General features: G+C 41.6%; 1 protein-coding gene across 2 annotated transcripts in view; it reads right to left on the reverse strand.

Moving 5' to 3' along the window:
* Ube2k (ubiquitin conjugating enzyme E2 K) overlaps window positions 1-26,644 on the reverse strand; it is a 66,905-nt gene that overhangs the window by 5,927 nt on the left and 34,334 nt on the right. For both annotated transcript variants that reach the window (XM_045161555.1, XM_045161556.1), the window contains 2 exons: window positions 23,454-23,512; window positions 5,609-5,691 (listed from right to left, as the gene is read on the reverse strand). In XM_045161555.1, the coding sequence (XP_045017490.1) occupies window positions 5,609-5,691; window positions 23,454-23,512 (142 nt within the window). The remainder of the gene's footprint in view (window positions 1-5,608; window positions 5,692-23,453; window positions 23,513-26,644) is intronic.

The following is a 26,644-nucleotide window of genomic DNA, read 5'->3' on the forward strand; positions in this document are numbered from 1 at the left end:
GTGGGAAGATAGTAGTGAGTTCAAGGCCAGCATGAGACTACACAGTGAATTCCAGGTCGGCCTGGGCCCTATCTCAGAATAAAAAAAAAGGGGGAGAGGCTGGAGAGATGGCTTAGCGGTTAAGCGCTTGCCTGTGAAGCCTAAGGACCCCGGTTCGAGGCTCGGTTCCCCAGGTCCCACGTTAGCCAGATGCACAAGGGGGCGCACGCGTCTGGAGTTCGTTTGCAGAGGCTGGAGGCCCTGGCGCGCCCATTCTCTCCCTCTCCCTCTACCTGTCTTTCTCTCTCTGTCTGTCGCTCTCAAATAAATAAATAAATAAAAATATTTAAAAAAAGGGGGGGGGGCTGGAGAGAGAGCTCAGCAGTTAAGGTACTTGCCTGCAAAGCCTAAGGAACAGGAATCAATTCCCCAATACCCGTGTAAAGCCAGATAGTTTAAGTTAGTGCATGTGTGTAGAGTTCATTTGTGATGGCTAGAGGCCCTGACACACCCATTCTCTGTCTATCTGGCTTTCTTTTTCTCTGTCTCATAAATAAATAAAATATTTAAAAAATATATCACAGAAATAGAACACGACACAATTAAACTGGCTGCCTAATGCTCCAATAGGCTTTTTTTTTTTTCTATTTTTCGATCTTTTGCTGTTAAATAAAGCACTATAAAACAGTTACTGGGGTGAATGAAAAACAAAGGACTACCCAAAGGACTTTCTTTTTTTTTTCTTTTCTGCTTCTGTGTAGTACAAATAGGGTCTCACTGAGTAACACAGGATACCCTTGAACTTCAGTTCTTCCTACCTAAGCCATTTGAGCGCTGGCATTACAAGTGTGAAATCACTATGCTTAGCTTATGTGTTTTGAATAAATGTTTGTTTGAGCCAGGGTCTCACGAAACCCAGGCTGGCCTCAAATTTGACAGTCAAAGGATAATCGTGGACTGATTCCTGATCCTTTAACCTCCACCTCCCAAAATGCTAGGATTATGCAGGTGCTGAAATGATAGGCATGCACTAATTACTTCATCTAGCTACCTTTTCCCTTTTCAGGAAATATGCATGGATAGTCAAAAATCTTATAATGAGGGTATAAACATTTTTCTAAAAAGTAGATAACCTCAAAAGAATAAAGTTAGCCAGCAGACTACATAGTGAATTCCAGGCCAGCCTAGGCTAGAGTGAGACCCTACCTTGAAAAACAAAACAAACAAAAAAGATAATTCGTCAAATTCATAGAAACAAAGAAAAATGGTAGCTGCCAAAAGATGCAGGAGGAAATGGGAAGTTATTACTCAGGACAGAGTTTTCATTAAGTTAAAACAACAAAAAATTTTTTTTTTCTGAAGTAGGGTTTCCCTCTAGCCCTGGCTGACATGGATCTCACGGTAGCCTCGAACTCATGGTGATCCTCTTCTGCCTCCCAAGTGCTGGGATTAAAGGTGTGTGCCACCACGTCCAACAAGCAATTAATTTAAAATATATATTTTTAAACTGGGTACGGTTGCATACAACTTTAATCTCAGCACTTGGGAGGCATAAGTAGAAGGATCATTGTGAGTTCGAGGCCATCCTGAAACTACATAGTGAATTCCAGGTCAGCTTGGGCTAGAGTGAAACCCTATCTCAAAAACCAAAAATATTTTTTTTAATTATGTACATCATGGAAATAAACCATTTGGGTCATTAAACAAAATACTAAGTCGGCAGTGGTGGCACACGCCTTTAATCCCTGCACTTGGGAGGCAGAGGTAGGAGGATTGCTGTGAGTTCAAGGCCACCGTGAGATTACATAGTGAATTTCCAGGTCAGCATGAGCTACAGTGATACCCTACCTCGGAAACCCAAAAAGTGGTTGAGACAGGGCTAAAGAGATACTAGAGGTTAAGGCGCTTGCTTGCAAAGCCTAATGGCCCATGTTTGACTTTCCAGACCCCATGTGAGCCAAACGCACAAGACAAATGCAAGGTCACATGTGACCACTAGGTGGCGCAAGCATCTGGAGTTTGTCTCCCTCCTTGTCTTGAAAAGGGGGAGGAGGGAGAGAGAAAGAAAGAAAGGAGGGAGGGAGGGAGGAAGGAAGGGAGGGAGTAAAGGGGGAAGGAAGGAAGGAAAGAAAGAAATAAAGGAAAATGGCTGGACAGATGGCTTAGCAGTTAAGCGCTTGCCTGTGAAGCCTAAGGACCCCAGTTCAAGGCTCGATTCCTCAGGACCCACATTAGCCAGATGCACAAGGGGGTGCATGCACCTGGAGTTCGTTTGCAGTGGCTGGAAGCCCTGGCTCGCCTATTCTATCTCTATCTGCCTCTTTCTCTGTCACTCTCAAATAAATAAATAAAAATAAACAATTTTTTTTTAAAGTGGTTGAGATAGACCAACCTTTCCCCTTCCACAACTCTGTATTCTTCTTTTGACAACTTTGGTCTTGGCAGTATGACTTTCACAATGAGTGATCAGAAGGGTCCTTTTAATATTGAAAACATAGTATCCCAGGTTGAAGAGATGGTTCAGTGGGTAAGGGCACTTGCTTGCAAAGCCTGAGAATCTGGGTTCACTTCCCCAGTACTCAAGGAAAGCCAGATGCTCAAAGTGGTACATGCATTTGGAGTTTGTTTGCAGTGGCTAGAGCCCTTGGTGCATCTGTTCTCTCTCAAATAAATATTTTCAAAAAAAGGCAATGGCCTAAAAATATACCTGGGCACTTTCAGATGTAGAAAAATTTTCACAGAAAGGACATAATGGCTCTAGAAGGGATCACCAAGATCAACCAATTTGTCTGAGGCAAATATGAATTATGTCATACTCAATCTATCAGCAATTATTGAGAAAATATAATAAGGATGAATATTCACAAAACAAATCTAATTGTTTACCTGTGTTCCAACAGCACATTGTGTGTATGTCTGTGTGTAGGTCAGAGGTCCACATCAGATGTCTTTCTCTTCCTCCATTGCTCACCATCATTTTTTTTTTAAGACAGGGTCTCTCACTGAATCTGGCGCTTACCAATTTGGTTAGTCTAGTTGGAAGACCCAAAGCCTCCTGTCTCTGCCTACCTAGAGCTGAGATTGCAGAAGCATGTTGGTGCACCCAACTTCTACACAGGTGACAGGTGACCTAAACTCAAGGTACTTATTCCCGACCCCAGGCAGGGTCTCACTCTAGTCTAGGCCGACCAGGCCCCACCACACCTGCCAAGACACTGTCTGTGCAGCAAGTACTTTCTAATGAGCATCACCCCAGCTAAATCATAAAACCTTTAAAAACCTATGAAGTCAATGTGAACTACTAAACACCCAATAATCCAAACCAAACTAAACATGGAGTTAAAAAGAAAAAATGAAGTGAAACCAGTCATAGTGGGTCATTTCTATAATCCTAGCACCTGGTAAACTGAGTTACCATGAGTTCCAGGTAGGCCTGTGCTATAGTGTGAAAACTGCAGCCAAAATAAATAAGTAGTCAGGTAATGGATAATAAAGTATTCTCCTTTCTTTACTTTTCAGGGTTTTTTGTTGTTGTTGTTTGTTGTTTTGAGGTACGGCCTCACTCTAGCTCAAGCTGACCTGGAATTCACTATGAAGTATCAGGGTGGCCTTGAACTCAGGGAGATCCTCCTACCTCTGCCTCCCGGGTGCTGGGATCAAAGGTGTGTGCCACCACGTCTGGATCTCAGTGTACTCTTTTTGATCAAACATGAATCCTTAGGTTTCACAGGCAAGTGTGTTAACAGCTAAGCCATCTCTCCAACGCTGCTCTGTGTATTTTTAACCAAACAACATTCTATTTTTCTGTATTATACCATTTCCTTAAGCATTTTGTTTTCAGACAAGGTTAAGTATTACAGACTGGCCCAAATTTAACAATCATTCTGCCTAAGCCTCCTAATGCTGGACTCACAAACATGTACCATCCTTTTTTTTGTTTTTTTGAGGTAGGGTCTCACTCTGGCCCAGGCTGACCTGGAATTTACTATGCAGTCTCAGAGTGGCCTCAAACTCACGGTGATCCTCCTACCTCTGCGTCCCGAGTGCTGGGATTAAAGATGTAAACCACCACGCCTGGCTCATTTTATACTTCTGAATGTCAGGTTTTCCTTTGTAACAGCACATACTAAATACATGACATTGCAGTGACTTTGGACTACCCCCCCCACCTTCAGTTCATCACTGTCAGGATGTTATCAGGCTCCCCTCCAAGAGAATGATACAAACCAGCTCATGTACTCATGTGAATTCTCTGAGAGCTGTGAAGGAAGCACTGCTACATTTTACTAAGGAGGAAGAGAAGACATACATTTGTTCACACACAACTGAACTGATGGAAGAACCAGGCTCTGTGCAAGATGGCTCCAGAGTAGGAAATCTTAAAACACTCCACCAGCACTCAGGAGGACTGGTAGCCACATTCCTGTCAACCTCAGCACGCTGAAAGCTCAGGTAGGACAACCTCAAGTTGGAAGCCAGCCTGGTCTACACAGTGAAAATGATTTTAAGACAAAATAAGCAAAACACAAAAATATAAATACAGCTGGAGAGATGACTCAGCAGTTCTTACAGGCTGGGTTTGCCCTTGTCAAACCAGATACACTAAGTAGTACAGTTGTCAGAGGTTCCTCTGCAGTAGCAGGAGGCCGTGGCACACCCACTCTGTCTCTTTTCTGCTTGCAAGTAAATCAACCAAAATATTTTAAAATATTCATCTAAACATTATATATCAATGAATAAAATTAGAAAAATTAAGTGAAAGAATCGCTATTCAAATCAAGATATCATTTAGACAGTTATTCCTTAAGCTCTGGCAATCTTTATTATGTTTAACACAACTTCTAACAATTTTGTTCTCTTTATTTCATCTGAAAGATAACTACTTCAATATTTCAGTCTCTTACAAATATCCTGAAATAACAAAGAACCAAATTTACCAGAATAATATATGAAACCCACAACTTTTTAAAATGTAAAATGAGCAGCTGACATACTTTACAAGTATCCATTTGGTTGCACATTGGGATCTCAATCACAGTAAGGTTTGGTTTTCTTGCCTCCACCCCTAAATGCTGAGATTACAGGCATGGGCCATCAAAGGCCATCTTGCTCTAGCCCAGGTTGACCTGGAACTCATTTGGTAGTTCCAGGCTGGCCTCAAGCTCAGTGATCTTCCTACCTCTCTGTCTCCTGAGTGCTGGGATTAAAGACATGTGCTATGATGCACAGCTTAGAATAAAGTACTTAAGAAACTTCATAAAGTCAAAAAAGTAAAATGTAAGACATACTTATGTTTTGTGGCAACAACACATTTAACATTCTTAAGAGTGTTGGTGGGCTGGAGAGATGGCTTAGCGGTTAAGTGCTTGCCTGTGAAGCCTAAGGATCCTGGTTCGAGGCTCTATTCCCCAGGACCCACACTAGCCAGATGCAAAAGGGGGCGCACGCGTCTGGAGTTCGTCTGCAGTGGCTGGAGGCCCTGGCATGCCCATTCTGTCTCTCTCTCTCTGTCTCTTTCTCTCTCTGTCTGTTACTCTCAAATAAATAAATAAAAATAAACAACAACAACAAAAAAAAGAGTGTGGTGCTTCTAGGACAGAGAAGATAAGTAAATTATAAAAACTCTTACCATTGATCTTTCAGGATATCCAAACATATAGCTCCTGTGACAGAACTAATATTAGGATGCCATATTTTAGTGATAAACCGGACCTAGAACATAAAGCACACTTGAGTTTTTAAGTAACAAATGAAACACAAGAGCTTAAATAGGTTGAGGAGATGGCTCAGTGCTTAAAGGAACTTGCTTGTAAACCCTGCTGGCTTAGGCTGAATTTCTCAGCACCTACATAAGCCAGACACAAAATGTGGCTCATGTGTTTGGTGCTCATTCCCAGTGGCAAGAACCTGGTACACCCACACTCCACATCAACAAACACAAACAAATGAATATTTTTAAAAAATTAATTATAAAAGCAATGAAATACTCAGATTATCTCAATTATTTGTAATTAGCTGTTACTTCTCTCTTCTTGGGACTTTCTTTTGTCTACATGAGCTCTCTACTTCCTCACCTCATGTTCCATTTGATAAAGAATTTTCAATTTTTTTTAAATTTTGTTTTTATTTTTATTTATTTATTTGAAAGTGACAGAAAGAGGCAGATGGGGGGGGCTGGGCAGATGGCTTAGCGGTTAAGCACTTGCCTGAGAAGCCTAAGGACCCCGGTTCAAGGTTTGATTCCCCAGGACACACATAAGCCAGATGCACAAGGGGGCGCACGCGTCTGGAGTTCGATTGCAGTGGCTGGAGACCCTGGTGCACCCATTCTCTCTCTATCTGCCTCTTTCTCTCTGTCTGTCTCCCTCAAATAAACAAATAAAAATAAACAAAAAAAAGAGAGAGAATGGGCGCACCAGGGCCTCCAGCCACTGCAAACAAACTCCAGATGCACGTGCCCCCTTGTTCATCTGGCTAACATGGGTGCTGGGGAATCGAGCCTCGAACCGGGGTCCTTAGGCTTCACAGGCAAGCGCTTAACCGCTAAGCCATCTCTCCAGCATAAATTTTCAATTTCTAACCAATTATTTCAGAACACCTTTAAATTACCCAAAGTAGCTAACCTACCTTGAATAAAAAACACCTTAAAATGAACAGATTATCCACTTCTTCACTCTGGCCACATCTTTTTTGTTGTTGTTGTTGTTGTTTTTTTGTTGTTTTCTGAGGTAGGGTCTCACTGTAGCCCAGGCTGACTTGGAATTCACTATGGAGTCTCAGGGTGGCCTCAAACTCACGGCAATCTTACTACCTCTGCCTCCCGAGTGCTGGGATTAAAGGCATGTGCCACCATGGCCGGCTTCCTGGCCACATTTAATCCTTTTTTGCTGCTGTTGTTTTCAAGGAAGGATCTCACATTTAATCCTTTTTGATAGTTAAATTCTTTTACTGAATTCAGTGAAATCTACCTTTTCCTCTCCACTGCTTATGACTCATTATTATCTCTCATTCTTGACTGATTTTCTAATACGGCCTCCCTATGTAGCCCAGATTGGTGAGCCTCCTGCCTATGGCTCCCAGTTAAAAGGATCACAGCCATAAGCCACTAGACCCTACTCATTCCATTGTTCTACCTTCTTCCTCAAAGAGACATATTCAAGTTTGACTTTTTTCTTTGTTTTTGAGGTAGGGTGTCACTTTCCAGCCCAGGCTGACCTGGAATTCATTATGTAGTCTCAGGATATATACACATAGATTGTGTGTGTGTGTAATTATTTTTTCCAGGTAGGGTTTCACTCTAGCCCAGGCTGGCCTGGAATTCACTATGTAGTCTCAGGTGGCCTTGAATTCACGGTGATCCTCCTACCTCTGCCTCCTGAATGCTGGGGTTAAAGACATGTGCTACCATGCCAGGCGTCAAGTTTGTCTTTTTATTCCTTTTGCCTTACCTGTGTTTCTTTTCTCATTATCATCCTCCTGCTCATTCATCACCTAGGTTAACTCATTCTACAAGTTCTAGCTTCTATTTTCATTATCAAGCTTTTCTTCTAAACCTATTCCCACAGCATCTTACTTTTTCCCTACATTTTTGACACTTCTGTAATTTCTACCATGGGCAGTCTTCAGAAACAGGCACTATCGCCATTTGGTGGCTATAAGCATCTCCAATATTTAAAAGTGTCTCACACTTAAATATGCACTTAATATTATGGTAAACTCACTATTACAAAGACAGATAATGTCTTCCAATATAGTTCAAGTCAAAGAATATGTGCAATAACATTCCTCTCTCTGCCTTTCTGTCACTCTCAAATAAAAAAATAAAAGAAAAAAAGCAAAAATTTCACATTCCTAGTATTTACCACTCAAGCCCAATTCATAAGAATAAAAAGTAAAAATAATTTCCTCTAACATCAGTAACTCAAGGAATGATAGTATTTTCAAACCTTAAACCACTATTACGGCTGGAGAGATGGCTTAGCGGTTAAGGCACTTACCTTCAAAGCCAAAGGACCTCAGTTTGAGTCCCCAGTACTCATGTAAGCCAGATGCACAAGGGGGCGCATGCATCTGGAGTTCATTTGCAGTGGTTGGAAGCCCTGGCATGCCCATTCTCTCTTCTCTCTGCCTCTTTACCTCTCAAATAAATAATTAAAAATATATTTTTAAAAAAACTATTAAAGGGCTAGGGAGATAGCTCAGCAGTTAAGGCAACTTCATGGAAAGCCTGCCAATACCCAAATAGAACCAGAATACATGTACAAAGTGGTGCATGCATCTGGAGTTCATTTACCGTGGCAGCACTAGCTCTCCCTGTGTGGTGAGGAAGCCGGGTGTGGTGGCCCATGCCCTTAATTCCAGCATGCAGGGGGTAGAGGTCGGACTGCCAGGACTTTGAAGCAGGCCTGGTATTACACAGGGAATTCCAGGTTAGTCTGGGCTAGAGTAACTACTAGCACTAGTATTTTTATCTCTTCCTGTAAGATATAACCTACATTTCACCCTTCAGTTCAATAAACATTTCAGCTACTATTTCATGTTAGACAAGTATACATACTATGAACTTTCAGATTCAAGACTAATACTCAACCAATTTGAATCACTTGTTCAGAAGGAAATGCTGGGCTGAAGAGATGGCTCAGTGGTTAAGGCACTTGCTTACAAACCCCAAAGACCCGGGTTTGATTACAGTACCCATGTAAAGCCAAATGCAAAGTGGCGCACGCATCTGGAGTTCATTTGCAGTGGCTGGAGGCCCTGGTACACCCATTGTGTCTGTCTTCTCACTCTGGTTGCAAATAAACAAACATTAATGAAAAAAAAAAAAAAAAGGAACTGTCATTGTAAACAGGCAGGCATACTCACTGAAGAATATTAGTATTAAATACTCAATTTCAGGCTGGAGATGGCTTAGCAGTGAGGCACTTGCCAGCAAAGCCAAAGGAGTCAGGTTTGATCCCCCAGTACACACATAAAGCCAGATAAGACGGCCAAGGTGACGCAGGCCGCTGCAGTCTGACCACAGTAGCAAGAGGGCCTGGTATACCCATTATCTCTCACTCTCTCAAATAAGTAAAATTTTAAGAAGTGCTCAATTTTACATATTCAAGTATGATATTTTTTCCCAAGGTAGGGTTACACTCTAGTCCAGGCTGGCCTGCAATTCACTATGTAGTCTCAAGGGTGGTCTCGAACTCATGGTGAGCCTTCCATTTCTACTGGGATCAAAAGAAAAATGAAGTTATGAAATTTGCAGAAAAATGGATGGACCTGGAAAGTATTATACTAAGTGAGGTAATCCAGTTCCAGAAAGCTAAGCGCCACATGTTCTCTCTCATATGTGGATCCTAGCTACAGATGACTGGGCTTCTCCATGAGAAGGAAAATACTTAGTAGCAGAGGCCAGTAAGGTAAAAAGGAGACATAAAGGGAAGAGAAAGGAAGGGAGGAGGGTACTTAATAGGTTGATATTATATATATGTAAGTACAATGATTGTAATGGGGAGGTAATATGATGGAGAATGGAATTTTAAATGGGAAAATGTGGGGGTGGGGAGGGAGGGAATTACCATGCGATATATTTTATAATCATGGAAAATGTTAATAAAAATTAAAAAAAAACGTTTAAAAAATTGTTACATCTGGTTGGTCCTTTATATAGCCCGGGTTGGGCAGGAACTTGTGATCCCCTGCCTCTGTTTCTCAAGTGATGGGCTTACAGCTGGTGTGCTTGGAGAGCTGTCCACGATGCGGGAGTGGTAACTGGCAAATGGAGGCACTGTGGGGAACGCCTTTCCTCGATGGGGCGCCATGGGAGGGGCAGCACCTCACTGGGGGCTGCAGTGGACCGATGCTCTGGCTTGTATCTTCCCCATGGGTGTGTTTACAAGGTTCTTTCCCAGCTGGTGGCGCTATGTCTGAAGGCTGTGGAACCTTGAGAAAGAGGGGCTCGTCTGGAGAAAGCAACTTACTGGGGCAAGCCTCTGAAGGTTACATTTGGCCCTGCTCTGCTTCCTGGCCCATGACGTGAACTGTCTCCACCACACACTCCCACTGCCGCAAACTGAGCTGCTGCACCAAGCCTGCTCTTCCCTGATGGATTGAACGGAAACCTTCTGAAACGGAACCAAAATAAATGAGTCCCCCCCCCACCTTGTTCCTGTCAGGTGTTGTGGTCAGTGATGCAAAGGTAACAAACTCAGAAAGCGACACGAGGAATGGGGGTTGCTAAGACAACCTGATCATGTGGTCCTTGGGTCTGTGGACATGGTTTATGGGAGAGATTTGGAAGAGCTTAGAGATGTGGGCTACAGAAACCCTGTAAATGCTGTCACCAACATTAACGGGAGGTTTTTGTGGGAATTTGGAAGGAGAGAATGCAAACAGAAATGAAGACAGTGAAGACTGCTCATGTGGCTTCAGTTTCGGACGGTATGATGGTTTGATTCAGGTGTCCTTCCTAAACTTAGGTGTTCTGAATGCTAGGTTCCCAGCTAATGGAGATGTGGGAATTATTAGGGAGTATATTGTTGGGGGTGGGATTATGAGTATTATAGCCAGTGTTTGGCACACTGTCCTGTTGCTATTGTGTACCTTATGTTGGTCAGGGCATGATGTCCACCCTCTGCTCATGCCATCATTTTCTTCTGCCATCATGGAATTTCCCTTCAAGTCTGTAAGCCAAAATAGACCCTTTCCCCCACAAAAAAAAAAAAAAAAAAAGTGTTGTACCATCCCTGGCTGATTTTTTTTTTTTTTTTTTTTTTTGAGGTAGGATCTCCCTCGACCCAGGCTGACCTGGAATTCACTTTATAGGTTTGTAGTCTTAGAATGGCCTTGAACTCACACCTTACCTTATCTATGCATCCACCACAGCCTGATGAATAGCATTAAGCCAAATGAAAATTAGGATTTCAATGAAGGGAATTGTTGGATTTTTAAAGCTATAAACATCTAAGTGTTTGGTTAATCTTAGCCTACTGTTAATATGTAAACCACTTATTTGTATGATAGTATTTACAGTAAAACTGAGTCATGTATGTCCAGGCTACCCTTTTTTTTTTTTTTTTTTTCCGAGGTAGGGTCTTACTCTAGCCCAGGCTGACCTGGAATTCACTCTGTAATCTCAGGGTGGCCTTGAACTCTGGCAAGTGCTGGGATTAAAGGTGTACACCACCACCATGCCTGGCTGTGGACAGGCTGTTTAATTCCAAGTCTGTGACAGATAGTTATCTTGGGGTTTGCCTTCAAAAAGGACAATGGTGATAGCAGGTATCAGGTTTTTTTATTTATTTACAAATGCCTGCATATAGCATGCCAGAGCCTCTTACAGCAGTAAACAAGTACCAGATACTTGTGGCACTTTTGGGGTCCAGCTTATATGGGTAGCTGGGGAATTGAACCACGCAGGCAGGTTTTGTAAGCAAGTGTCTTTAACTGTTTCATCTGTTTAACTGTATCATCTCCCTAGCATATTAATTCTTTACAATATTTAAAAACATTTTGTGGGGGTGGAGGACTGCAAAGTAGGGTCTCATTCTAGCCCAGGCTGACCTGGAATTCACTCGGCAGTCTCAGGGCTCAAACTTACAGCAATCCTCGTGGTGTCTATCCATCTGAGTGCTGGGATTAAAGGCATGCACCCACAGCAGGCTTGTTTTGTTTTTTTTGAATCGGAATGTCATTTTAGCCCAGGCTGGCCTGCAACTCATTCTACTGTCCAAGATGACTTCCAACAGAAAAATGAGTTCCAACATACAACAAGACAAATCACTGAGACAACTTTAATTTTTAAAAAATATTCCCAGGGCCTCTAGCCATTACATATTAACTCCAAACATACGTCCCAGCTTGTGCCTCTGGCTTACATGGTACTGGGAAATTGAACCTGGGCCATTTGGCTTTGCTGGCAAGTGCCTTAATTGCTAAGCCATCACTACAGCCAGAGATAATTTTATTTTTTATTTAACAATTTTTCTCATTAATACGATGTATAGTACAATATTCTACTCTTCCAGTGAATAATTTGTTGCAACCAGGCTGAGGCAGATGGAGGATTGCCATGGCCATGAGCTTGAGGGCACCCTGAGACTACATAGTGATTTCCAGGTCAGCATGGGCTAGAGTGAGATCCCGCTTGCAGAATCACATATTGTGTCCATGTCAATATAAAAGTATTAGTTTTCTCTGGGTATGGTGGTGCATGCCTTTAATCTCGGCACTTGGGAGGCAGAGGTAGGAGGCTGTGAGTTCAAGGCCACCCTGAGACTTCATAGTTAATTCCAGGTCAGCCTGGGAGAATGAGACCCGACCTGGAAAAACAAACAAACAAACAAACAAAAAAGTACTAGTTTTCTCAAATTTCAGCAACACAACTCCTATAGCAGATGCCCAAAGCCTCAGATATTACCGAGCACTGTATGTGCAACTTTTCTATACATTACACACTTACAATAAGGGTTACTTTATAAATGATGCATCGTAAGAGACAGATAACAGAACAGGTAACTGAAACCAGAGGGAAAACTGCAGGTAAGGCGGTTTCGAAGAGACAGGACTGTGAAGACTGTGAAGACTACGATGTCTCTGGAGGCTACAAAGGTAACACCATTATTGTGGCATAATTCACCCAATTGTGGGTACAGCTTTACTGGGCTGAGTGGCAAAAGTGTTTCTTTGGCATTAGCAAGTCCATAGGTTAAAATCCAACACTGCCAAACAGGTAGGAAGACAAACTTCACCATACTTACAGTCATGGAGTTGTACAAACATAGCAGCATTACTTTTTGTTCATTTGATTGCTGCTGTAGTATTTTAGTAGTTGTGCTAGGGACCAAACCCCAGACCCAAACACATGTGAGGCACATGCTATACCATCACAATCTATTGTATTATTTTTATTACCTCACAAAGAAACCTTGGTAGGGACTGTAGGTGAGTAAACACAGCATTTCCCTAGTAGGCACAAGTCCTTAAGTTCATCCCCCAGCAAGGCAAAAGTAGAAAGGAATGAAAGCAAAACAAAATAACCCCATAAACACGGCATTTTCCATTTCACCATGGCCTCCCCATCTCTAAACAACTATGAACAACTATGTTTTCTATTTCTATGGATTTACCTTTTCCAATAGCCTCAGTAATGAAATTCTGCATCCTGTGGCCTTTGTATCTAGTTTCTTTCCTCCAGCATGTTTTCAATGTACAGCTATGTGGCAGTACTTATCCATACTTCCATTTTTTAAAATAACCAAATAATATTCCACAATAAGGACACACCACTTTTATTTATACACCTGACAATTGGACCTTTGGGTTGTTCTACATTTGGCTATTGTAAATAGTTTTTTTTTTTTGGGGGGGGGGTTTCAAAGTAGGGTCTTACTCTGGGCTCAGGCTGACCTGGGGTTCACTATGTAGTCTCAAGGTGGCCTTGAACTCAAAGCAATCCTCCTGCCTCTGCCTCCCAAGTGCTGGGATTCAAAGGCGTGCGCCACCACGCCCGGCTGGTGAATAGTTATAATTTAGCTTACAAAGTCTAACTGCCCGAGTTTGATTCCCTAGCATCTATGTAAAGCCAGACACCAAAGTGGTGCATGTGTATGGAGTTCATCTATAGTGAGAAGAGGCCCTGGCTTTCTCCCCCTCTCTCAAATAAAAAGAAGTAAAATACGTATTTTGTAAACACAACTCATATACCATCAAGTGTTCAAAGACCCTTGAGAGAGGGGGAACACGGCTTCCAATTAAGGGATAGTATGACCAGATGGGCGAGGCGTGGTGTGCACAGCTTTAGTCCCAGCATTTGTGAGAAAGAAGTAGGAAGATCACCATGAGTACAAGGCCAGTCTGAGTGTGTTCCAGATAGCCTGAGCTAAAGCAAGACCCTACCTTGAAAAACCAAACCATACCAAAAACATATGACCAGCTGAGGATACAGTTCTGTGGTAGAGTACTTACCAGACAAGAGTGAGGAAAAGATCATGACATCAAAATAAGAGACTGACACTGGTTGAGGGGGGAAGGAATATGATGGCGAGTGGAGCTTCAAAGGGAAAAGTGGGGGGAACGAGGGAATTACCATGGGTTATTTTGTTTGTTTTTTCCAGGTAGGGTCTCACTCTGGCCCAGGCTGACCTGGAATTGACTATGTAGTCTCAGGGTGGCCTCAAACTGATGATCCTCACTCAGCCTCCCGAGTCCAGGGATTAAAGGTGCGTACCACCACACCTGGCACCATGGGTTATTGTCTGTAATTATGGAAGCTGTCAATAAAAAAAATCAAACCCTGAAGAGTGATGAAGCTGCACCCAACTTTCTTCTTGGGCCGCTGAAGGCAAGTGCACCTCCCAGCAGGTGAGCAAAGCAGAGCAGCAAGAGAAGACATACATCCATACCCCCACCCGCCATCACACACTGGGACATCATGTAGCCGCTTTTATTTTTCATTTACGTGATACATTTTAAAAATTATTTTATTCACTTATTTATGAGTTAACATGTCATCCACTGAAAGATGTATCCTGACTTGAGAATGCTAAAAATGTGAATTATTCCAAATAAGTGAAGTAACTTCTTAACCACTCATTTGTTTTGTTTGTTTGTTTTGAGGTGTGTGTGATCAGGGTTCATTGCTGCTACAGAAGAACTTCATACACACACCACTTAGTGAAACTGGCATTAAATGGTGTGGTGGTTTGATTCAGATGTCCCCCATAAACTTAGGTGTTCTGAATGCTAGGTTCCCAGCTGATGGAGATTTGGGAATTAATGCCTCCTGGAGGCAGTGTATTGTTGGGGGCGGGCTTATGGGCTTTATAGCCAGTTTCCCCTTGCCAGTGTTTGACACACCCTCCTGTTGCTGTGGTCCACCTTATGTTGGCCAGGAGGTGATGTCCACCCTCTGCTCATGCCATCGTTTTCCCCTGCCATCATGGAGCTTCCCCTTGAGCCTGTAAGCCAAAATAAATCTCTTTTTCCCAGAAGCTACTCTTGGTTGGGTGATTTCTACCAGCAATGCGAACCGGACTGCAACAGTGAAGTGATACCGGGAGTGGGGTTGCTGCTAGACACCTGACTGTGTGGCTTTGGCCTTTTGTAGCTGATTTTCAAGAGGAATGTGGAAGGATTTGAAACCTTGGCCTAAGAGATGCTTCGCAGTGCTGTAAGTACAGCTTAAAGGACTATTCTGGTCTGAGCTCCAAGAACTGAATGCAGTAAGAACCATGGACTGTGAGGATTGGCTTATGAGGGTGAGAAAGAGCTGTGCCTGAACTGGGCTAGCAGTTTGTGTGAGAAGCTTGCTCTTGTGCCCGTGTCCTGAGAAGTTGTGCAGGGTTGCTTTGCGTAGAAATGAACTGGTGTGTGCAGAGGGATATGGCACAGAAAGAAAAATCTTTGGGTGAACTATTGCCTGTTCAGCTGCAACTGAGAGATTACAACCTTTGAGACTGGGCTAGCTGACCTGTGCTGGGGCAACAAAAAGAATGTCGACTCTTTTGAAAGGGCCTGAGTGCTCAAGGAGTGTCCTGTTCTTCAAAGTCTGCTTTATTCCCCCCTGGATTAACAAATTGGCACCCTACCTGGTATTGTGGAGTATAAGAAATGCTGGAAAGAGGGTCATTGAGTTTGCAACATGGTCTTGTGTTTTGGAAATGGCCATGGGCAGTGTGAAGCAGGTTTGCTGGTTGCCTGCCTAGAGACCCCATGGGGCCATGAGGATGAACCGTGGCTTGCAGTGGAGACCCAGTGGAGATGCCGGGACCATGAGATGGCTGCCGAGGAGCTGCCAGCCCCGATGAAGTTTTCCAGGACTGTGAGTAGCCTAGCTGGAGGGGCGGAATTGGAATGCCAGAGACTTGTTGCTGGTTAGAATTATCGGACTTGAAGATTTGTCACTGGCTAGAGTTGCTGGACTTGAAGCTACAGAGTTTGATGTTTTCCCTCGTTGTTTTAAATCTTGTATTGGTTGAATGTTTCTTTGCTATGCCCAATGCCATCTACTGCAGTGTGAATATTTATTCTGTGCCATTATGGGTTTTTTGAGGTTATATTTTGGTATTATGGCTCAGTTAAAAGATCTTGAACTATGGGGTTGTATGAACATCATTGAGATTAATAAAAACTATGGGGACTTTTAAAGTCAGACTGAATGCATTGTATTTTACATCATGTATGGATATCAGTTTATGGGGGCCAGGGGCGGAATGTGGTGGTTTGATTCAGGTGTCCCCCATAAACTTAGGTGTTCTGAATGCTAGGTTCCCAGCTGATGGAGATTTGGGAATTAATGCCTCCTGGAGGCAGTGTATTGTTGGGGGTGGGCTTATGGGCTTTATAGCCAGTTTCCCCTTGCCAGTGTTTGACACACCCTCCTGTTGCTGTGGTCCATCTTATGTTGGCAAGGAGGTGATGTCCACCCTCTGCTCATGCCATCGTTTTCCCCTGCCATCATGGAGCTTCCCCTCGAGCCTGTAAGCCAAAATAAATCTCTTTTTCCCAGAAGCTACTCTTGGTTGGGTGATTTCTACCAGCAATGCGAACCGGACTGCAACAAATGGATAAATCAAACTGGGTTGGCAGACTTTGCAAGAAACTATCCACCTTTTTTGAGATATGGTCTCTCATTGGCTTGGACGCAGAGTAGCTGGCCAGCGAGCCCCCAAGGATCCAGTCATCTCTTCCACTGTAGCACTTGGATGGCAAGCATGTTTTTCCAAAGTAAGGTCTCACTTTAAGCCAAGGCTGACCTGAAACCCAATCTCTGGTCCCACGTTGGCCTCAAACTCACAGCAGTCCTCCTACCTCTGCCTCCTAAGTACTGGGATTAAACGTGTGTGCCCCCATGTCTGGCTGTGTGGGGGTTTTTTAAATGTATTTTAAAGAGAGTGAAGCTGGGCATGGTGGTGCACAACTCAGAAAAAAACAAAAAATAATATTAAAATAAAAAGAGGGAGAGAGAATGGATGAGAAAGATTGGGAAGGCCAGAGCCTTCAGCCGTTGCAAATGAACTCAAGTGAATTCCAGAGGAATTGCCACATTGTGCATCTGGCTTGTACGGGTACTGGGGAACCAAGCCTAGGTCCTTACGTTTTAGAGACAAACACCCTTAAATGCTAAGCCATCTCTCCAGCCAGCCCTCTTTTTTTACCATTGGAGCTATTTCCCACAGTATCTTTATCTATCCCCCACCTTCCCCAGGGTTAGTGTCTCACTCTAGTTCAGGCTGACACGGAATCCACTATGTACTCTCAGGGTGACCTTGAACTCATGGTGATCCTCCAACCTCTGCCTCCCCAGTACTGGGATTAAAGTCGTGTGTCACCACGCCTGGCTCACTATCTTTTCTTTTTTAAATATTTGTACTTATTTATGCATTTGAGACAGATAAAGAGGGGTGCAGAGAGAGAAAGGGTGTGCCAGGGCATCCAGCCATTGAAAATGAACTCCAGATGCAAGCATCATCTTGGGCATCTGGCTTACATGGGTTCTGGGGAATCGAACTGATGTCCTTTGGCTTTGTAGGCAAGTGCCTTAACTCCTAAGCCACCTCTTCAGCCCCCACAGTATCCTTTCATTTTCAGATTTTCATCCTTTTTTTGGTATGTGTGTGTGCACATGCATCTAAGTGTAGGTATGATATGTATGGATAGGCATGTAAGTGTAAGGCCCTGTGCTGGGTGTTTCGTCTCTCCTCCCATCCTTTTGAGAGAGGGCCTCCCCAGCTGTTGTAGCTGCTTGGGAGCTTCTGAAATTCACCTGGATCTTTTTGCCATTGCTGTAGGAACTTTGAGATTATAGGTGTTTAAACCATGTTTGCCTCTAGTATTATGTGAGGGCTAAAGAAGACTAAACTTGGATTGGCACTTAACCACTGAGCAATCTCCCTAGCCCTCTTTCTTGTGTCGTTCATTCTTCTTTTCTTGGTGAGTGAATGTGTGTGTGTGTATTTTAAGTTTTTATGAGGTAGGATCTTGCTCTAACCCAGGGTAATTTGGAATTCACTATGTAGTCCTCAGGATGGCCTCAAGCATCAATCCTCCTACTTTCTGAGTGATGGGATTAAAGGAGTGTGGCACCATGCTCAGCTATATTTTTAGTTATTTATTTTGTCAGCATAAGAGAGTGAGTGAGTATGGGCACACCAAGGCCTTCCACCAATGGAAACAAATGCCAGGTGCATGCACCACTCTGCATCTGGCTTTATGTGAGTACTGAGGAATTGAACCCGGGCCATCCCACTTTGCAAGCAAACATCTTTATCCAATGAACCATCTCCTACTCTCTTATGTGATTTTTTGTTTGCTTTTGCTTTTTACTTTATACAGAATGAATTCCAGAATATTTTTTTAAATTTTCAATTAAACTAATTTTATTATTTGCACTTATGCACACTGTGTGTGAGGAGGTCAGGACAACTCTTGGGAAAGTCCTCTGTCTCTCCACATTTGAGGCAAAATTCCTGACTTGATTCTTGCTTAGGTGCACCACTGTCTCTGCCTCCACACCCTAGCTTTTTCTCAATTTTTATTAACATTTTCCATGATTATAAAAAGTATCCCATGGTAATACCCTCCCTCCCCCCACTTTCCCTTTTGAAATTCCATTCTCCATCATATCCCTTCCCCTTGCCAATCAATCTCTCTTTTATTTTGGTGTCATGGTCTTTTCCTCCCCTTATGATGGTCTTGTGTAGGTAGTGTCAGGCTTTGTGAGGTCATGGATATCCAGGCCATTTTGTGTCTGGAGGGAGCACGTTGTAAGGAGTCCTACCCTTCCTTTGGCCCTTACATTCTTTCCGCCACCTCTTCCGCATTAGACCCTGAGCCTTGGAAGGTGTGATCGAGATGTTACGCAGTACTCCAGTCACTTCTTTCCAGCACTATGATACCTTCTGAGTTGTCCCAAGGTCACTGCTATCTGAAAAGAGAAGATTCTCTACCCAAAGTGAGAGTAGCATTAATATAAGGGTATGAATATTAACAGAAGTGCTTACTGGGCAGTTGATGAACATAGTACATACATTTATCCAGACATCAGCAGATGTTCCACCCCTAGTGTACATGACTATCCCTCCAGTCCAATTAGAGGGCAGTTGGTGTCCACCATGACAGACATGCCACTGTTGCACCCATTGGCTCATTTGGCCTGCCTGGCCAATGATAAGGCTTTCAGTGTCCACTGTTGGGTATCTTCACTGGTGATTTCTCTCTCCCCCATTGAACTGCATGCAGAATGACTTCTTCCAGCTTTCTGTCAGCTGGTCTACATGGAGGAGGTTATCAGCTCAGTTCCAAGCAGGATTTCTCAGTGGCCTAGCAGCCCAAGTATGTGGAGTCTTCAGCAATAGGGTCTTACCATCTATTCCTGGTGTGAAACCAAGAGCCCTGGCAATGGCCTATAATGGTTTGGGGGCATTAGGGACCTCCCTGGCCAACAACTCCCTGAAGGTATCCCATCCCTGGCATGGACAATTTTCTAGCAACAATCTAAAGCTCCTGAGTGTTACATTGTCCAAACCCGAGGATTCCATATGATTTATTTATATCCTCTTAGATTTTGATTAGCCCTCCCTCCACCTTTCCTTTACTCAATCTCTTCCCCTAACCTCACTTGGGACTTTTCAGCCCGGTTAATCTATTCTTCTATTTATATATATATATATGTAATGCCAACCCAGTAAGTACCCTCCTCCCTTCTTTTCTCTTCCCTTTATATCTCTTTTTTAGCTTACTGGCCTCTGCTACTGACTTTTTTCCTTCTCACACAGAAGCCCAATCATTTGTAGCTGGGATCCACATGAGGGAGAACATGCAGTGCTTGGCTTTCTGGGCCTGGGTTACCTCACTTAGTATAATCCTTGCCAGATCCATCTATTTTCCTGCAGATTTCATAACTTCATTTTTCTTTACCGCTGAGTAGTCCATTGTATAAATGTGCCACATCATTATCCACTCATCAATTGAGGGACATCTAGGCTGGCTCCATTTCCCAGCTATTATGAATTGAGCAGCAATAAACATGGTTGAGCACATAGTTCTAAGGAAATGGGATGAGTCCTTAGGATATATGCCTAGGAGTGCTGTAGCTGGGTCATGTGGTAGATCAATTTTTAGCTGTCTTAGGAACCTCCACACTGATTTCCACAATAAATGGTTGGACAAGATTACATTCCCACCAACAGTGTAGAAGGATTCCTCTTTTTCCATATCCACACCAGCATTTATGATCATTTGTTTTCATGATGGTTGCCATTCTGACAGGAGTGAGATGGAATATCAATGTAGTTTTAATCTACATTTCCCTGATGACTAGGGATGTAGAACATTTTTTTAGTTGCTTATATTTCTTCTTTTTAGAACTCTCTATTTAGCTCCATAGACCATTTTTTAATTTGCTTGTTTGATTTCTTATTATTTAACTTTTTGAGTTGTTTGTCTATCCTAGATATTAATCCTCTATCAGATATATAGCTGGCAAAGATTTTTTTTTTCCATTCTGTAGGTTGCTTCTTTGCTTTATTCACAGTGTCCTTTGCTGTACAAATTCTTTGTAATCTCATGAGGTCCCAGCAGTCAATCTGTGGTTTTATTGCCTGAGCAATTGGGGTTATATTCAGAAAGTCATTGCCAAGTCCAGTATGTTGAAGGGTTTCCCCTACTTTTTCCTCTAGCAGTTTCAGAGTTTCAGGTTTGATGTTAAGGTCTTTAGTCTATTTGGACTTAATTCTTGTGCATGAAGAGGGAGAAGAATATTTTCATCCTTCTACAGATAAATATCCAGTTTTCTCAGCACCATTTGTTGACGAGGCTGTCTTTCCTCCAATGAGAATTTTTAGCATTTTTATCAAATATCAGGTGGCTATAGCTACTTGGGCTTACATCTCGGTCCTCTATTCTGTTCCACTGATCTATATGTCTGTTTTTGTGCCAGTACCATGCTGTTTTTGTTACTATGGCTGTGTAGTATAGGTTAAAATCAGGGATGGTAATACCACCAGCCTTATTTTTGTTGCTCAGTATTACTTTAGATATGCGAGGTTTTTTGTGATTCCAAATGAATTTTTGGATTGTTTTTGATGGAGATTGCATTAAATGTGTAGATTGCTTTTGGTAATACTGCCATTTTCACAATATTGATTCTTCCAATCCAGGAACAAAGGATGTTTTTCCATTTCCTAGTTTCTTCTGTAATTTCTCACTTGAGTGTTTTATAGTTTTCATTGTAGAGATTCTTTACTTCCTTGGTTAGGTTTATTCCAAGGTACTTTATTTTCTTTGATCAAATTGTGAATGGGAATGATTCTGATTTCATCTTCTGTGTTTGTTGTTAGCATACAGGAAGACTACTGAATTCTGTGTATTTATTTTGTGTCCTGCTAAATGGCTGTAGGTCTTGATCAGCTCTAACAGTTTGCTGGTAGAGTTTTTAGGGTCCTTTATATATAGAATCATGTCATCTGAAAATAATAATAACTTGATCTCTTCCTTTCCAATTTGTATCCCTTTTATGTGTGTCTCTTACCTTATTGCTATGACTAAGACTTCCAGTACTATATTAAATAAAAGTGGGGACAGTGGACACCCTTGTCCTGTTCCTGATTTTAGTGGAAAAGCTTCCAGTTTTTCCCCATTTAGTAATATGTTGGCTGTAGGCTTGTCATAAATAGCCTTTATTATATCAAGATATGTTCCTTCTATTCCCAGTCTCTGTAGGACTTTTATCATGAAGGGATGTTGGATTTTGTCGAACGCTTTCTCTGCATCTAATGAGATGATCATGTCATTTTTGTCCTTCAACCCATTTATATAATGTATTACATTTATCGATTTGCCTATGTTGAACCATCCCTGCATCTCTGGGAGAAAGTCTACTTGGTCAGAGTGAATTATCTTTCTGATATATTCTTGAATTCTGTTTGCCAATATTTTGTTGAGAATTTTTACATGTATGTTCATGAGGGAGATTGATCTGTAATTTTCTTTTTTTGGTCTATCTTTGTCTGGTTTTGGTATCAGAATATTCTTAAGTGGCTACTATAACATGCCCATAAAAATAAACTATATTGTTAAGGGCTAAAGATGTAGGTATAGAAAATATGGTTCTTGAGTCAGGAGCAAGAAAGATATTAGAAGATAACCAAAATGATACACGAACTGATGAAATGTTTGCAATATTAAATGGGTAAAATACTAATGAGAGAGCAGAGAAACATATGACGGGCATAATTTACTCACATAACTTACTTTAGCCAGAAACATACAAATGCAATGATATAAAAGACATAAAAGAATAAACATCAAGTGGAAACACCAAATAATCTAGGCAGGAGACTGAGTCACATGTTGGGGGTGGAAATGGTAGAACATAAGATGAAAAGAAAAGTTCAGGTCAGGTTGTAGGGGGCTTTAAGTGCCTAGGTAAGGAGTTTGGACTTTGTTAGCAAAGGAAGGAACCACTTTTCAGGAAGATTTACAGATCAGCAGTGCACAGAGTGAGTAGGAGAGGCCAGGATGGGAAGGTGATCACAAAGTAGGCAACCCAGCAGGCCGTGGTGGTGCACACATTTAATCCCTGCACTCGGGAGACATAGGTAAAAGGACTGCCGGGAGTTCAGGACCACTTTGAAACTATATAGTGAATTCCAGGCTGGCCTGGGCTAGAATGAAACCTCGGGGGACAAAAAAAAGGCAACCAAGAGACAATAAAGCTATATGACATGAAGGAGATAAAGATACAGACAGACCAGTTCAAAATCTAAGCCGAGGCTAGGCTTCCTTGTGATGCACAGCCAGAGATAAGACCATTCTCTCTAATAGACATCTCAACTGTCATCACTCATCATTTTCCCCCTCCTGATTCAGGAAAGCAGGGACCATGTCTTACTGCTGTATTCCTTGGTACATACTATACATTTTCTTTGTTGCTCACTTTTTAAAAAAAAAAAAAATTTGTTCATTTTTATTTATTTATTTGGGCGCAACAGAGGGAGGGAGAGATAGATATAGAGAGATTGGACGCGCCAGGGCCTCCAGCTACTGTAAATGAACTCCAGACGCATGCACCTCTTATGCATCTGGATAATGTGGGTCCTGGGGAATCAAGCCTTGAACAGGGATCCTTAGGCTTCACAGGCAAGCACTTAACCACTAAGCCATTTCTCCAGTCCTGTAGCTATCTTTTTAAAATATAGTTATTTATTAGAGACAGAATGGGTGCACCAGGACCTCCAGTCACTATTATTAGTCCCACACTGAACTCCAAGCCATTATTGGATGCCACTGAATAAACTTACTTTTCATTCTAATTTCAAAGGCAAACCATCTACCATTGCCTAAAATCTCCTCACACTGAATTTATATACAATAAACAACTCACAAAGCTCTAACTTTAATAAGTACTGAAATATAACTATGTTAATTGAGCCAAGAAATATAAATACTTTAAAAGTTTATGTCAAGAAACAGGTTTACAATACCTTAGGGGGATTAAATGGATATGTTTCTGGTATTTTTATCTCTAGTTGGTATCTTCCTCCTAAAAAGGAAAAATGGAAAAACAGAGTTGAGAATACAGTTCAACTCAGTATTTAAATCAAAATAAATACTATTTCACTTTTTAGAACATCTACAACCTTGTATTCGAATCTAATGAAAAGTTGAAACACTAAAATAATATCAGAACTATTGGTGTTTACTAAAGATTATTTAAAATTCATCTGGTAGAACTATTTTAGCTTATCACTATTAGTTAAGAGATACTTAACTCCATTAAACCTAGAGATAATCCAATACCAAGCGTTTCATTAAGATAATTAGAACAGGCTCAATTTCTTTTGTTTCCAACAAACTACCCCAGAAAGAGTTGATAATTACAAAAAATAGAAAAAAAATGCAAAAGGCATTGCTAAAGGTATAGGTAGCGTAATGACAGGGCCAGAGAGATGGTTCAACAGTTAAAGATGGTATAAAGACAAAAGACACATGCAGATAACAACACTAATAAAAATAAAAAATCTTTTAGCCAGTTCACATAAACAAAAAAAGACTCAATCTTTTCATTTTTGCCCTAAGGAGGGGCTTCCTGGAATATGACACGAAGCGAAGTACCAGGAAAGTAGAGATAAGTGGATCAGGAGTTCAAATTCAGCCTTGGCCTCACAGCAAACTCAAGGACAGCCAGATGACATGAGGCCATACCTCAAAAAAATATAAACAATCTTCTTAAAATTTTCAAAAAAGGCTGGAGAGATGGCTTAGTGGTTAAGGCACTTGCCTGCAAAGCCAAAGGGCCCTGGTTCGATTCCCCAGGACCCACGTAAGCCAGATGCACAAGAAGGCACATGCATCTGGAGTTTGTTTGCAGTGGCTGGAGGCCCTGGAGCACCTCTCTCTCTCTCTCTCTCCCTCTTTCTCTTTCTCAAATAAATAAAATATATTTTTAAAAATTTTTCAAAACAAAACCTAACAAAACAAGACAGAGGCATAAACTACCCTGCTATTCTTATGCTCTTCCTTTAAGTGGGTAAACAACACACAAAAAGTCACACCATTATTCTAACTAGCAATCCTGTATGTAGTTAGAAAGTAACATTCCATTTTGACGTTATCTGAACAACCAGCAACTAAACATGCATTCAATAAAAGCTTATCGAGGTTTTCATAACTAGGGTAGCCAACTTGAAAATAACTGCTTCTCAGTAAACTTTGAAAGGGGAAGTCTTAACTGGAGGAGACACTAGACTAGAATCTTACCTCTAAGTTGGAAATGATAGCACATGCTTATAATCCCAGCACTTGAAAGGGATAGGCCAAAGGACCAGGTGTCAAGCTCAAAGGGCAACAGGGCTACCTCTAATGAAAATCCCAATTTAAAAAATGTCATGACTTATTAACATAGAATATTCAGTATTAAAAAACATAGGAGCTAAGCATGGACACCTGTAACCCCAGAACTTCAGAGTAAGAGGCAGTTGGATCAAGTTCAAGGTCAACCTCAGCTACATACATAAAGAGTAAAAAACCAGGGCTAGAGTGATGGCTTAGCGATTAAGGCAGCCAAAGAACTTAGGTTTAATTTCCCAGGACCCATGTAAGCCAGATACACAAAGGTGGCATATGCATCTGAAGTGTGTAGTGGATGAAGACCCTGGTGTGCTCATTCTATCTCTAATTAATTAATTAAAAAAAAAACATTAGCCGGGCATGGTGGCGCACGCCTTTAATCCTAGCACTCAGGAGGCAGAGGTAGGAGGATCACCATGAGTTAGAGGCCACCCTGAGACTATACAGTTAATTCCAGGTCAGCCTGGGCTAGAGTGAGACCCTACCTCAATAAAACAAACAAACAAAATAAATAAATATAAAAACAACCTTTAGCCAGATGTGGTGGTGCACACCTTTAATCCTAGCACTTGGGAGGCAGAGGTAGGAGAACTGCTATGAGTTTGAGGCCACCCTGAGATTACATAGTGAATTCCAGGTTAGCCTGGTCTAGAGCAAAACCCTACCTTGGAAAATAAAAAAACAAGCAAAGAAAAAAAAAAAAAACTTTTTAAAAAAGTAACAACATAAAATATATAACATATAAAATAATACTTCTAAATATTAAAAAAAAAATTTAAATAGGGCACTTCCCTCAATATATCCCGGATGCTTTCAAATCTACCCCTTTCCCATGGTTTCTTTTCTTTTCTTGTGTTTTTTCTTCAAGCAAGCCTCTCTAGCTTCAACTGGTCTCAAACTATGTTTCTCTTGCCTCAGCTTCCCAAATGCGATTACTGGAATGGGCCACCATACTCATCCTTCAAGCTTTTATTGTTCCAATTCTTTTCTTAAATAATCAATCCCCTGTATTAAATGATAAGCAGATTGAAGATGCCTAAACCATAGAATATATGGCAGCAATGAAATATAAAGTAGCCAAAAGAAATTGGGGGGGAGGGAGGAAAGAGATGGATATGTGAGGAAATTGTGACAATATAGAGATGACAATTTACTTTTAGAATTATAAATACCAGTTTCAAATTCAGGAATAAGATATTTGTCTTGAGTAATACACATAGGCCCTTCTTTTCCCTTCCTAAAATTCTATTTTTCCCAATTAAATTTTAGATTACCATCTCTACAATCTATTACAGAAAGTTCTTTTAAAATTAAAATTTATTATTGTTTTTGCTTTTTTGAGGTAGGGTGTCACTGTAGTCCTGGCCGACATGGTTCTAACTCTGTTGCCCCAGGCTGTCCTCCTCCGTCAGCCTCCCCAATGCTGGAATGAAAGGGTTATACTACCATACTTGGCCTGAATTTAATTTATTTTATTTTAGCCCAGGCTGACATAAAACTCATTGTAAATCTAAGCTGGACTCTAGCTAACAGCAATTCTCCTACCTCTTCCTCTCAAGTGCTGGAATTACAGGAATGTTCCACCAATTTTATTATTGTGCCAGCAATTTTATTACTTTTAAATCATACAGATGGAAGTGCTGACAAAGGGGAGAACATAGAAGTCTCACCTTTTTCTCTTTTCTTTTCTTTTGGTTTTTTTGGAGTTAAGGTCTCACTCTAGCTCAGGCTGACCTGGAATTCACTCTGTATTCTCAGGGTGGCCTAGAACTCACAGAGATTCTACCGTTGCCTCCCCAGTGCTGGGATTAAAGGTGTGTGCCAC

The sequence above is a fragment of the Jaculus jaculus genome, chromosome 11, assembly GCF_020740685.1.
Source record: "Jaculus jaculus isolate mJacJac1 chromosome 11, mJacJac1.mat.Y.cur, whole genome shotgun sequence".
Taxonomy (NCBI): domain Eukaryota; kingdom Metazoa; phylum Chordata; class Mammalia; order Rodentia; family Dipodidae; genus Jaculus; species Jaculus jaculus.